The 13,250-nt window shown below is 37.1% G+C and overlaps 1 protein-coding gene across 3 annotated transcripts in view; it reads right to left on the bottom strand.

Annotated features, from left to right (window-relative positions):
- The window catches only part of LOC150099834 (leucine-rich repeat-containing protein 49-like), an 853,241-nt gene that overhangs the window by 124,856 nt on the left and 715,135 nt on the right, over positions 1–13,250 (bottom strand). For all 3 annotated transcript variants that reach the window (XM_090403687.1, XM_090403689.1, XM_090403688.1), the window contains one exon: positions 9,366–9,612. In XM_090403687.1, the coding sequence (XP_090259813.1) occupies positions 9,366–9,612 (247 nt within the window). The remainder of the gene's footprint in view (positions 1–9,365; positions 9,613–13,250) is intronic.

Here is a 13,250-nt window from a genome sequence, read left to right as displayed (position 1 = left end):
TTTTTATATATTTCTGGAAAGTTACATATTTCCTAAGAACATAGTTAAGGAATTAATGCATAGTACTTACAGAAAACTATGTGGGGAGACATTTCAGTATGGAATATGTTCATATCGAACTGCAATGCAGCTCTCACAACATTGTACCATGCTTAGTACGAAGTGATTCAGGAGTTCCTGAAGCAAGCTGTCCAACCCATCGTTCAGAGCAAATAAAGCCTTGTTTCTTTTCTGGAGGAGAATTTCGAGAGTAGCAATGCATTTCCCTTGTGTCCCAAATGTGTTCTATGGAGTTGAGATCTGAGGAGTGTGCTGGCCACTTGATTGGATTAATATTCTTGGTCTCCAGAAGTATCTCCACTGATCATGTATGATGTGGAGTAGCACTGTCATCCATTAAAAAAATTAATTATTCGCTTACAGCATCATGGAGCAGTCGAACATGACACTGAAGAACCTCGTTACAATACTGTTCATCAGTCACTGTCCTTTTTTCCAGCACTTGTAGCTCAGTGTGTCCATTAAGCATAGTGCCATCCAACACCATGACCCCAGCACTGTTGTACTATCCCTTTCAAGAACATTCTGAAAAAAGGTGTTGGATCCTATTTCGTCTTAACCCATACTTTGGATCCGACATGTTTGTCACTACGATGTTCTTAAACAAAAAATAAGTTGCTAGTTGATTTCTAATGCAAATATAGAGAAAATTTGTATTTATTGACTGCACCACTATATATCTAAATTAGTCCAAGAATTGAAGTAAAACCAACTCTCAACTATTTCCTCTTAATATGTTATTATTATGTATACAGGCCAAGTTTATTTAACTTATATAATTCACCCGCTTTGGTTCGAATATTTTATGACTGGTGCAGAAAGAGATTAAGGCAAAATACAACTTTAGATCAACAAAACAAATATTTAATTTAGGCTTACAATTTATACACTTTAGTTTAAATCACTGAATAAGGTATTATAAACATTTTAGCTCATCTGGTAATATAGTCATACTATCTCAGGCAATGGTTAATCTGTTGTCTGAAATACAGCCTTCACAAAGTTCATTTAATAAAGTTCAATGTCATAAAGTTCCTTAGTGATCAATTACATTAATATCTCATAGTTACTTAAGTTCCAAATACAACAGTAACACTTCTTCATAAGTATACACTCTTAAATCCACTCCAGCTAATCTCTGCAATAGTTATTAATATAGGGATATTCTAGGAAGAAAACACATATCTCCACATAGGAATATCAATAATTGGATGATTCTTACCAGTAATCTTCCTTGTTCATCTACTTATATACGAACATTTCTTATAACTGTATACACTTAAAACAATTAACAACACTCATTAAAACAAATCTTCTTAGTAATAACTGAATAAATTAATGGTCACAATTCACAGAGTTAAACGTTCTTGCTCAGATCAAAAGGTTTGTACTATCTTTGACATCACTTGACCAATTTAGTATTCTACTAATAACTCTTGAACTAAGGAGGTAACACACAGTAATTCTTTAACTTGAAGTTTTTATGCACAATTGCCTATACTTCCGGCATTTAATTAATCTTTTAGGCACTATATCTCTTAACACGCTATCATTTAAATTCAACCTTGCTGCCTCTACTTATTCTCTTAGTTACTCTGTGCTAAGCTTCAAGTTTCCGTGTGTCCCTGAAAAGTCAGTCCTGAATTTAAATGCCAACTAAAGTATAGCTAGTCATCCAGTTGTCACCTTGCTATCTTCCATTGCTTTATTTGTTGTTCTACAACTTGCTAGCTAACTCGCTCCTAGACTAGTAAACTTTAATTAGCTACTTGAGTGACTCGCCAACTCGCTGTTATCGCACTCTGATTCCCCGAATCAATCTCCTCCGATTCCATCCGAATGAATGGTTTTCTCTGTTCTTCGCTTATATATCCCCTCTTCCTGCCGAAATTATTCTCATGCTCCACTTCTACTAAATCCTTTTCAGCCCCCCAATACTAATTTGTCATGCACTGTTCTAAACTTGTGCTAGCTATCTTACATATGTCTCCATGACAACCAAAACAAAATATAATAAAACTGAGGTATTGCACAACATTATACCTCTACATACAGGAACAAATAAGGAATATTTACACTTCAATTAATATGCAGTTAAAATGTTGGATACAAATTCTTACAATATTAACATAGCAATAAATAAAATAAACTTAATAATATTTTAATACAGAGTCATTTCACTATTAATACATATCTTTGATTAGATAATTAAATTTTAATAAAACTTAAAGGTAGTTATATGAATATTAATTTATAAACAAGTGATTTACATTAAATAATATTTACAAGTTTTTCTTATGTGATGGAAGATCATGTTGGATTCTGAAGCAAATATTAATTACTCAAATCTCTATATATTCAGAATCCAACACTATCCCTTTCAAGAACATTCTGACAAAAAGTGGAAGTGGTAAGCAGTACCACTTTCACAGTAGATCAAATGTCAGATAGAATCAGACAAAAGACTAAACTAATTCTCACCTGTAAACATTACATTAGTCAATTGGTATCTCTACAATGAGTTACCGATAAAAGAATGCAGACTACAGGACTTCGAGCATATAGGTCTACTTGTTGCAGATGTCCTACAACAGTTTGTTGAGATGCCTGTGCTTGAATGGAGTCAACTGCAAGATAACCTGCAGTGATGCATCAATATGTTTTGCTGTCATAATCAAAAATCTGTCTTCATGTTTCGTGGTTGAGCAACCTCTTAGCAAACATCTACAACACATTCCATTGGTTTGAAACACTGCCCAGATTCTGGATGCAACACTATGTGAAATTCCAAACTGACAATTTCACAAAAAGAGCTCCGTTTTGTGAAAAAAAAAAAAAAAAAGAGCTTCTTTCAAACCCAATTCACTTAGTGCAGCCTTTTGCCTTTTATCCAGTTGAGTGCTACCGTGGGACCCCTTTGCGTGTGATTCGAAAATTTGAACGTGTACCCGCTTTCTACTCGAAATCGTCAGTTATGCAAATTGCAACAAGCTGATTCATCTGAATTCACAGTTGCAATCTTCAGAAATAGTGCTCATCCTTAGGTTTTGCACACCAGTGTATAATCTGTGACCAGTTAGTTTAGAATGCTAAGACTAAAATATTAGTATCAATTTTCCATGGGCAGCAAGTTTGAGGCTATATATGGTGTGAAGTAGAATCTAAAAGATCAAATACATATTGGAGTGTTGATACGGATCTAGGGACGACTGTAAATGAGGTTGAAATGCATCAGTAATATAAACCTAATGGTTACTACATGATTAATTAATCATCATGAATGAGTTTACTTATTCAAATAATGATAGAGATCTGTAAGTTGTCCAACTGTGTCAACAGACTACAGACAACAGTATACAAAAGAACATGCAGGTAGCTTATTATGTTTGTACATGAATGCTAGGAGTATCAGAAACAAAAGGGTAGAGTTTGATGCCTTAGTCAATATGTTGGAACCTTAGATTGTAAGCATTAGCGAGACCTGCTGTTAGAATCAGATATACTAACTGGTATCGAGTGTAAAGAGTACAGTGTTTTTAAGAAGGATAGATAGGATAAGAGAGGAGAAAACATGCTGCTAATGATATCAGATGACTTGAAACCAGTTAGTGTGGTAACCTATGATTGAAATACTAGTAACAGTTTTTCATGTCAAAGTGAGTTTCAAGCCATCTGGTGTGAAGCGAAATCAAATGCATAGTGAGGTGTTGTTACAGACCTGGAGGATTGGTTGCTAGTGATGAAGAAATGAATCACCAAATACAGGCAATTGGCATCAAAAGAGTAATAATAATGGTGTACTTTAATTATACAGTAGTGAGGGCGGTTCCAGTGGAATCGCCCTCACTACTGAGCTTAACTACATACACAACACTTTCCTCTCCAATGGCTACAGCGATCACAGTATCAAAAAAATAATTAGTTCTTCTCCCATTCCCGGTCCTTCTCATCAACAAGAATTTAAAAATGCCATCACCATACCCTACATCCGTGGCACATCCGAAAAAATAGCCAAGATTCTAAAAAAGTACAACCTACACACACAGCATATACACCCCACTGCAAACTTGCTACCCTTATCCGTTCTACAAAAGATCAGCTCCCTCCTCTCTCTCTGCCTGGAGTTTACAAAGTACCCTGTTCCTGTAAGCTGGCATACTTTGGACAGACAGGCAGATCAGCATCCATCTGCCTAGAGGAACACAAGTCTTACATCTGTAAACACAAATATGGTCATTCAGGCTTGGCTGACCATGTCTTGGACACCACCCACAGAGTATCATGGAAGAAAACCACCATGCTCCATCACAGTAAATTCAAGAAAGAGAGACTATTCTTAGAAGCAGCAGCAGCTCTTAGAAATCAACCAAATCTTAATAAATACGGATGCATTAAGCTTCCGAAAATTTGGGAAACACTCATCACCAGAGATCCTACTTTATATTCCAGGCCACCTATAACTGCCCTTAGAGGGCGCTCCACCTAGATAGGACTTTAGTGTCACCCACGTGGTTGGGCTTAGTATTGTATGATATTTGTGTTATGTTACATTAATTATTTTTGTAATCCCCGTAGATGTCCTAGTGACTAGGACGAAATATAGGAAGTATTAAATTCTTTTTAATCTTTTCTGAGTGTTGTAAAAAATCCATTAAACCTCCAACATTGCAAAATTCTATCAATCGGTTCAGAGATGCCAGAAATATAAGGGATTGGAACCTTGCAGTCTGTTGAAGAATCCTGAGGTGTTGGAACATAGGAGTCAATTATCTGCTGAATGTGATTAGGGTTGTAAACTTGTAACCATTAAATTCAATCAACGTTTTGATAGTGAGAAGTTCTTGTTGTAAGCTTCAGGGAGAGCAGCACACATTATGTGCTCTATTAATTAAAGACTTGATAACACCAATTTTTTGAGAGGTGTGACGAGCAGACTTTTGATGAATGTATCTGCCAATAAAGGTAATAAAGGTACGTTTTTGATAAACACTGGTTGATAAATTATCAGAGGCTGTGCATGTAAGAAGGATGTCCAAGAATTTCTGATGAATGATCTGGACTGTCCAGTATGAGCAATTAATAAACGTGACAGAAATTTAGCAATTCTATAGGTGGGAGAGTCGATACAATTCACAATGGGTCTTACTGGATAACCTTCTTTACGAATTTTTGTGAGGCCATATAAATGAAGAGTTTTTCCAAAATGAGTGCACAACTTGTCCAAAGTATTTTGATCCCAACTAACAACTTCATCAAGCAGCTTATTTAATTGTTTTTCCAGTAGATAAACTTATACATTGGTGATACATAATTGTCAATTAAAAAACTTTAATTAATACTTCCTATATTTCGGTAATGTTACATTACCATCTTCATGGAACAAATAAATTAATGATATGTGCATGCAGGCACTAACACTGAACAAATAAAGCTGAAGACAACAAATGAAGTCGGTCCTAGAGTCTTAAAAGGTGCTACCTAGTGGGCTAAATTGGGTGTCTTGGTTGTTGGGTTGATGTTCTAAGAATGTAAGCTTCCCATATTTGGGGCAGTCTCATGCATCCAAATTTGTTGAAGGTTGGGGAGTTTTTTTAGAATTCAGGCTGATTCCAGGAATAATCTCTCGTATTTATACTTGCTGCAGTGTGTAGTAAGGTAGCTTTCTTCCAGTTTATTTTGTGGCGGATGCACAAAGCATGGCCAGAAAGTACTGAGTGGCTATATTGGTGGAAACGAATATCATCCTTATGTTCAGATATCCTGATATTAGTTGTCCTGCCTATTTGGCCGTAGTAACACAGTTTGCAACTACAAGGAACTGGTATACTCCAGGTAGGTCTAGTGAAAGTGGCTGGTCCTTGAGGGAGCGGATAAGAGATGCCAATTTTTTATATGGTTTATAACAAGTTGTCGAGTCATATTTTTTTAGGATTTTTGTTAGCTTTTCAGAATAGTGATAGATTTAGAGTAGTCCCTGTTATGGAGAGGGAGGGGGAAAGGGGGTTGAGATTAATTGGTTTCATTTTATTTTTGGATTTTATGGGGGTTGTAGCCATTGGCATTGGCCACAAAGGTGTTAAGAATACAGTTAAGTTCAGTGGTAAGGGCATTGTTATCTGAACTGATTAATTTTAACCTGTTATATAGCATTTTTATAATCCCATATTGTTGGGAATGAGGTGGGTGATTGCTAGTTAATGTATCTTCGTGGGCATACCACTGAAATTTTAACAGGTGAGCGATACATATGATAGCAAAAACAGAGCTGAAGGACAAAGAGAAAGACAAAGGGAAAATTTTGTAGCATTGCACCACCTCGTGCATGCTGCAAAACGGTCCGGCATGGTGGCAAACAGACGCCTGATGTTGTGCTGTGGCAGACTAGCCTACAGGTGTTTGACGCTGTGCTCCAAATCGTGGATATTGAGGCACGGTGGGAGCTGGCATTTCAGCTGCTCCCAAACATGCTCGATAGGGGACAAGTCCGGGGAGCAGGCAGGCAGGCCATGGAAGTGTCTGTACACAACGTAGGCAGGCCTGGGCAACCTGAGCTGTGTGCAGACGAGCATTATCTTGCTGGTATAGCGCTCCTAGTATCCTGGCCAGGAACGGGAGAACGTGGCCCGTAGGATGTCATCCACATACCACTGCCCTATCAATGCGCCACATACCATTACGAGGGGTGATCGGCTATCGTAGGCTATGGCTCCCCAGATCATAATGTCTGCTGTGTGGGAGGTGTGGCGCTCGATAGCGAGGTCGGGATTGTGTCCTTGACCAGGGGTCCTCCACACCTGGACACGATGATCATCTGTCCCCAAGACAAAGCGTCAGTCATTGCTGAAGACCACACGTCGCCAGTCTGTGGCATTCCACGTCGCTCTCGCCTGGCACCACTGCAAATGGAGTCGGCGATGTTGCAGTGTACATTATACATATCTGCAAGGAGATGTGTTTTGCATTATGGGAGATACTGAGATAGGAGTGATGTTAGTTTGCTCCACCTTTGCAACGAGTTGCCCGGTGTTGTACTACATTACCTCAGTCCTGAGGATACTTTCAGGTGCAAACTTTGTTTGCTCACACTTGGATAAAGGATTAAACTAAATTTATTATAGTCTAACCAAGTGAAAAATAAACTTTCAAGATCTTTTGCTAAATCCAGAGTAATTTAATAAAAAGGTGGCACACCGTTTCGCAACTCCTATAGGTAAAGATGACCTGCCATTGCTTCTACCGGGTATCTCCACCTCTGGGCCTGGCTCCCACTGAAGAGACCTCGATAAAGGTTGAAGCTAGTCTGGGTAGTGGCCCTTCCCTTAATGCATAACATTATACATATCTGCAAGGAGATGTGTTTTGCATTATGGGAGATAGGAGTGATGTAAGCTTGCTCCACCTGTTGTACTACCTTACCCCAGTCCTGAAGATACTTTCAGGCACAAACTTTGTTTTCTCACACTTGGATAAAGGGTTAAACTAAATTTGTTATAGTCTAATCAAGTGAAAAATAAATTTTCAAGCAACTTAAATGTTTCTATCATATCTCCTCTTTCTCTCCTATCAACCAACTCCAATCCACACACCCTCAATCTATCCTCATAGGGAACATTCCACAGGCCACTCACCATCTTGGTCAATCGCCTCTGAATCCTATCCAATGCTTCCTCATCTGCAAGAAACCCAGGGGAAAAGACTTGAGCACAGTAATCCAAATGTGGGTGTATCAAGGCCTCATAAAGAGGAATAACAACTTCCTTATCTCTACTTGTTAATGTGATCTCATGGGCTCTGTCTACAACTACCCCTAAATCTCTAGCTTCATCTATTTCCTGTATTAAGTTGCCATCAGTGTCATACACAGTTTGCAATCTATTTATCCTAAAACGCATAACTTTGCATTTCTCCACATTAAACTGACACCCATCAACTTTTGCCCATACTGACAGCCTATTTAAATCTTCCTGGAAGCTTTCCACACTGCCTTGATTAACTATTACTCTACCTTATTTTGCATCATTAGCAAACAACTGAATATTTCTTTTCAGGTGATTTCCTATATCATTTATGTACAAATTAAATAGCAATGGCCCCAGTACTGAACCTTGTGACATACCACTAGTCAACCGTTTTTGCCTCGATTCTGCCCTTCCATATACCACTTTTTGATATCTATCCAGCAGCCATCCTCTTATCCACTTTAGCTATGCCTTCAATCTGCTTTGCAGACAGAGTGCACCAAACTTCATTACAAAATCTTTATGTCAAAAGAAATGTCTTCAGATAAAAATTTCAAGAGTTTCTGGCTAGTGGAACATTTGTATATAATGAGTAATGTCAAAACTAACCACAATATCAGTAAGTTCTACAAACAGGTCTTTGATTTTAGTAAAAAAAAAATGTGACGAATTGTTGATAAAGAAAGATTCCCTACACGAGTACTACAATGAGGTAGATTCTGTGATCTATCAGGAATCAATGCATTTTTGATGCTGCTCCATACAGTATGTTTTGTATGCCCTTGAAAGGTGCCACCTGAATTGCATGGGGGGGGGGGGATAATTTACACTGCATATAAAATGAAACTGACAGAGAACCTGTCATTTTCAGTTTACACTGTGGATATTAAGGATAAGTGAACAATGCCAGTTACATGTTGCAAAGTGTCTAAGATTAAGAAGTGGATTTAAGTGATTAAATCCAAAATGCATAACCAACCAACAGTGTAATTCACAAGCTGTAAATTCCACCAACAATGAGAGAGTAAATATATGAAATTCAAGGAATACATTGTAAAAAGTAAAAACAGCACAAAGGATTACAAGTCTAGAAAGACAAAGGAGTTAGTGAAGGATAAAGGGATATTGTAATGTTGTGGTATGATAACATAATAACTCAAAATCAGGTAATTAAGAGAAGTTTCAGAGCTCTGAAATGTTTGATATTAGGATAAACTGAGAATTGAACCAGAAAGTTTGGTTGATAGAAAGCAGAAATTGTTAAACTGATTTTATATGATAGATATAACAGAAATATTTCAACACATGACAAGTGAGAATAAAACAAAGCATCATCCCTATAAACTGAATAAGAATGTTGTCTAGAAAGGTTGTTAGGATCTAATATTTAGCTTGGCTAGTGTTTGAATGAGTGAAATTGGCTGGGGGGGAAATCATAGCAATGCATTGTCAATGACCAAGTTAAACAAAAAGTATGACATGCATTGTGTGTAGTCCCCTGCTTTTCCTAGGAGTTACAAGTGTTTGAATATTTTCTTAATAATAATAATAATCCTTAATACTCACTGTAATATTGGAGAACTGAATTTTAAGTTTGCCTAAATAAGGAGCAATCTGATCAAAGCGTACATAATGGAAGCCCACTGTATTTATATTGGATAAAGTTTGGGGATGCCAGGAATGGTCAAGAGCTGCAGTAACTGCTCCTAATCCATAAAGATGAAGTGTTCCATCATCTACTTCTGCAAGATATGTTAATCTGGAATCAGCAACTTCAAGTTCTAGTGGAGCAGGACTCCTAGAAGTTTTTTTGCTAAAAGTGAATTAAAAGTAATTTATTACATTGCCTAACAGACATGAAACAAAATTTATTTTATTATTATTATGTGATACCTCCAAGGAGTTCAAGGATTCATCGAGGAAGGGCATTACATCTATAGTACTTATTTTAGATTTGTATAATGCTTTATTATACCACAATCTGATCCAAGATAGGCAATCTTATGCTTGTGAATCAAAAGACTAAGTTGAACATGAGGTCACAACAAATGATTTCTTGTCACACTTAAATTTTTATATATTTCAATATTTATCTTGAATTATTTCAGTAGCAATATGGTGGAAAAATAATTGTGTGCATCTTTTAGCAAAACATTTTCTTTAATTCTTTAAAAATGAATGTTTTTGTCAAATCATGTCATTCATTCAGTTTAATTACCATGTCTTAATAGAAAAAAAAATTTTTTATTTATTTATTTTGATTCCTTAGGAAACATTTTCCAGTCATAAATTCATAACTGTTGGAAATATATGCAATCCCCTGACACAATTTTAAATGGATGATTTATCTCATGGATCAAACTGTGATCCCCCCCCTTTTTGATTTGAATAATTTAAATATTAAATAACATACAAATAATAAAGGAAATATCAATATATAAATTACTTATTATCACATACAAGTAATAAAGTAGGCATCTGGAGAGATTGTTGCTCTTTGAGCAAGTGAAAAATGATAGGGAGGAAAACTAGAATTGCCAGGTAGCAGAGGTGTCCTCTCTTGTGGGAATAGTCACTTGGCAGATGAGGGAACATATGGTATAATAAAGTGATAATAAAGTCTGTAAGGAAGAATAATAGATACAGAAATACTGGCAATGCACTGATGCTTCTTTATACAAATGGCAAGTGCATTAGAAATAAAGGAAATGAACTGGTGAAACTGATAGCCTTGGCTTGTCCATATATCATTGAGATCAGTAAAACATGGTTGATGGAATCTGATATACTGGCAGCAAGAGAAAGATACTACTTGTGATAAGTGATGACTTGTGACCTGTCAGAACAGAGGATTTGGAGAGAAATGGTTTTAAGGTGGGAGGTGGAGGAGGAGGACAAGAAAAGATATTTAGCTGGATGTTGCCTTAAGCAAGGGAAGACAGAGGGTGAAGGGCAGGAGATGTTTTAGTAGGTGAATTATATTAAGCGCAAATCATGATCATTATTGGGAGAATTAACTAAGCAGTATACACGGGACGAGGGAACAGCATATAGTAGTAAGGGAATGGAATTTCTAGAATTCTTGAGAGACAAATGTCTTAGGCAACATGTAGAAGGAACACGAGGTTCAAGAGTTTTGGATTTGGTCGTAGAAATTGCAGGATCTGATTTTAACAGAGATGATACATCAAACATGACCTGGTTGGCCAAGTGGTTAGTTTGCCCGCTATCCAACCAACAGGTCATGGGTTCGAATCCTGCCATGGACATGGATGTTCGTAATTGCCTTTAGGTGGAAGATGAATTTCATCGCATGGTGTGAGACCACCATCTTGCTTATTGGAGGATTGAAGTGGCTTGAAAAAGTTCCATGTTTGGTCTCTAGAACAGGGTTTCTGGACCAAGTATAAATAAATTAAAAATTACAAATATATATATATATATATATATATATATATATATATATATATATATATAGGGGTGCTTAAGGGTCAAAGCTGTATAACTGAGAGGAGACCTCCACGTAGCCTTTAAAGGAATGTGGAGAACCGACCAGGGCTTCTGACCTAATGTCCAATACTCACCTTCTCGTGGTGCACCCTGTTGGGTATCTACTTTGATACTGAACGAACGAGGATGGGCTGGCAATTTGGGATTTAGCCGACCAAATTGTATTCTTATTGGTTAAACCAAAATAAAAAATGATGGTACAACAAAACAAAATTTCATGCGGCTGGGGCGTCGCCCGGTTAAGCAAGGCCCCATTGTTTTCACCAGGGAACCAGGGCGAACAGCGAAAAGTCAGCTACTGGAACAAATCTGAAAACAAACCCCAACTCAACATCACCAGAGTTAAAGATCGGTACTATCAACGTAAGAAGCCTGGATGGCAAAGAAATGGAGCTAGCCGAGGAATTAAATAAGTACCAGATCGACATAATAGGGGTGACTTAAACAAAAAAGACAAAAACTGGTGAGATCTTTCTAAGCAATAAATACAAAATGTTATATTCAGGCAATGACAATCAAGGAAAAGAAGGAGTAGCCATAGTATTCGACACTAAATACGAGGCTAATCTTCTTGAATGGCAGTCAGTCTCAAGTAGAGTAATGTGGGCAAATATGAGAATGGGGAACTGGACAATGAGACTTATTTGTGCCTATGGTCTGACAGAAGGTTCTACTAAGGTAGAAGTGGAGGAATTTTTCGACGCTCTAGAAAAAGCAACTGACACAATGAAAAAGGAAAAGTTGGTCCTTGTTGGGGATCTAAATAGCAGAGTAGGAAATGATTGCGAGACATCCAAAAATATTTTGGGAAAATTTGGAGAAAAGAGCAAAGCTAATAATAATGGCAAATATCTGTTGGATTTCTGCTCAGGACATGGACTGGTTATTACTAACACCATGTTCCAACTTAAAAATGTGCACAAATTCACATGGAGAGAAAAGGCTAGGAATAAGAAAAGTCTCATTGACTATGTTATTGTTGATAGTGATGTCTTCTCCCTGGTGCAGGACACCAGAGTGTACACAGGATTTGAAATTGGAAGTGATCACTATTTAGTCTTGAGCAGGATAAAATTGAATTTCATATTGAAAAGAATAACACGTAAGAAAGTTTTAAAGCGAATAAAAGTTGAGCAGCTCTCAGATGTGAACTGTAGACTAAAATACAGAAAGATTATTGAAAAGAAAATGAAAGAGTTTGAGAACAGGAATCAAACCTTGGAGATTCAGTGGCAAACTCTGAAGAAAACATTGATTGATTCTGCCAGAGAGGCATGTGGTGAGGTTGTGTGCAAGGATAAAAAAATCAGAACTCCCTGGTGGGCACAGAAGTTAAAGAGGCAGTGAAGGAAAAGAAGAAAGCATATCAAAAGTTCCTGGCAAATAAGTCAGCTTTTACTCTTACAGAATACAGAGACAAATGTAAGAAAGCTAAACAGTGTGTAAAACTAGCTAAACAAAAGTCATGGGAGGACTTTGGCAAGAATATAGAAAATAAATATAAAGAAGGTGGCAAAATATTCTGGAGGTTGTTGAAGAAGCTCAGGAATGAAGGAAAGGGTGCTGTAAAAGGAGTTAGAGATGATAAAGGTGACATCAAAACAGGAGAAAAAGATATCCTTGAAGTATGGAGTAATTATTTTGAAAAACTGCTAAATGAAACAAGCAGTGATGACAGCACAGTGATAAAAAACACTGACCAGGCATGCAGTCAGGAATACATATCCATACTTGAAGTAGAAAAAGCCATCAAAGGCTTGAAATGTGGAAAGGCAGCAGGAGTAGATGATATTTGACCAGAAATGCTGACGTATGGTGGTATAAAAGTCTTACAGTGGCTGCACTACATAGTTCAGAAAGACTGGACAGAGGGATGAATTCCCGATGATTGGAGTAGAGCTCTCATAGTACCCATATATAAAAAGGGAAATAAAACTGAAT

This window comes from Typopeltis vanoorti, chromosome 14 (assembly GCF_054136105.1).
Source record: "Typopeltis vanoorti isolate ZY-2024b chromosome 14, IOZ_Tvanoo_1.0, whole genome shotgun sequence".
NCBI classification, from domain to species: domain Eukaryota; kingdom Metazoa; phylum Arthropoda; class Arachnida; order Uropygi; family Thelyphonidae; genus Typopeltis; species Typopeltis vanoorti.
Note: the sequence above shows the minus strand (reverse complement) of the source record. Positions and strands in the feature narration are given on the sequence as shown.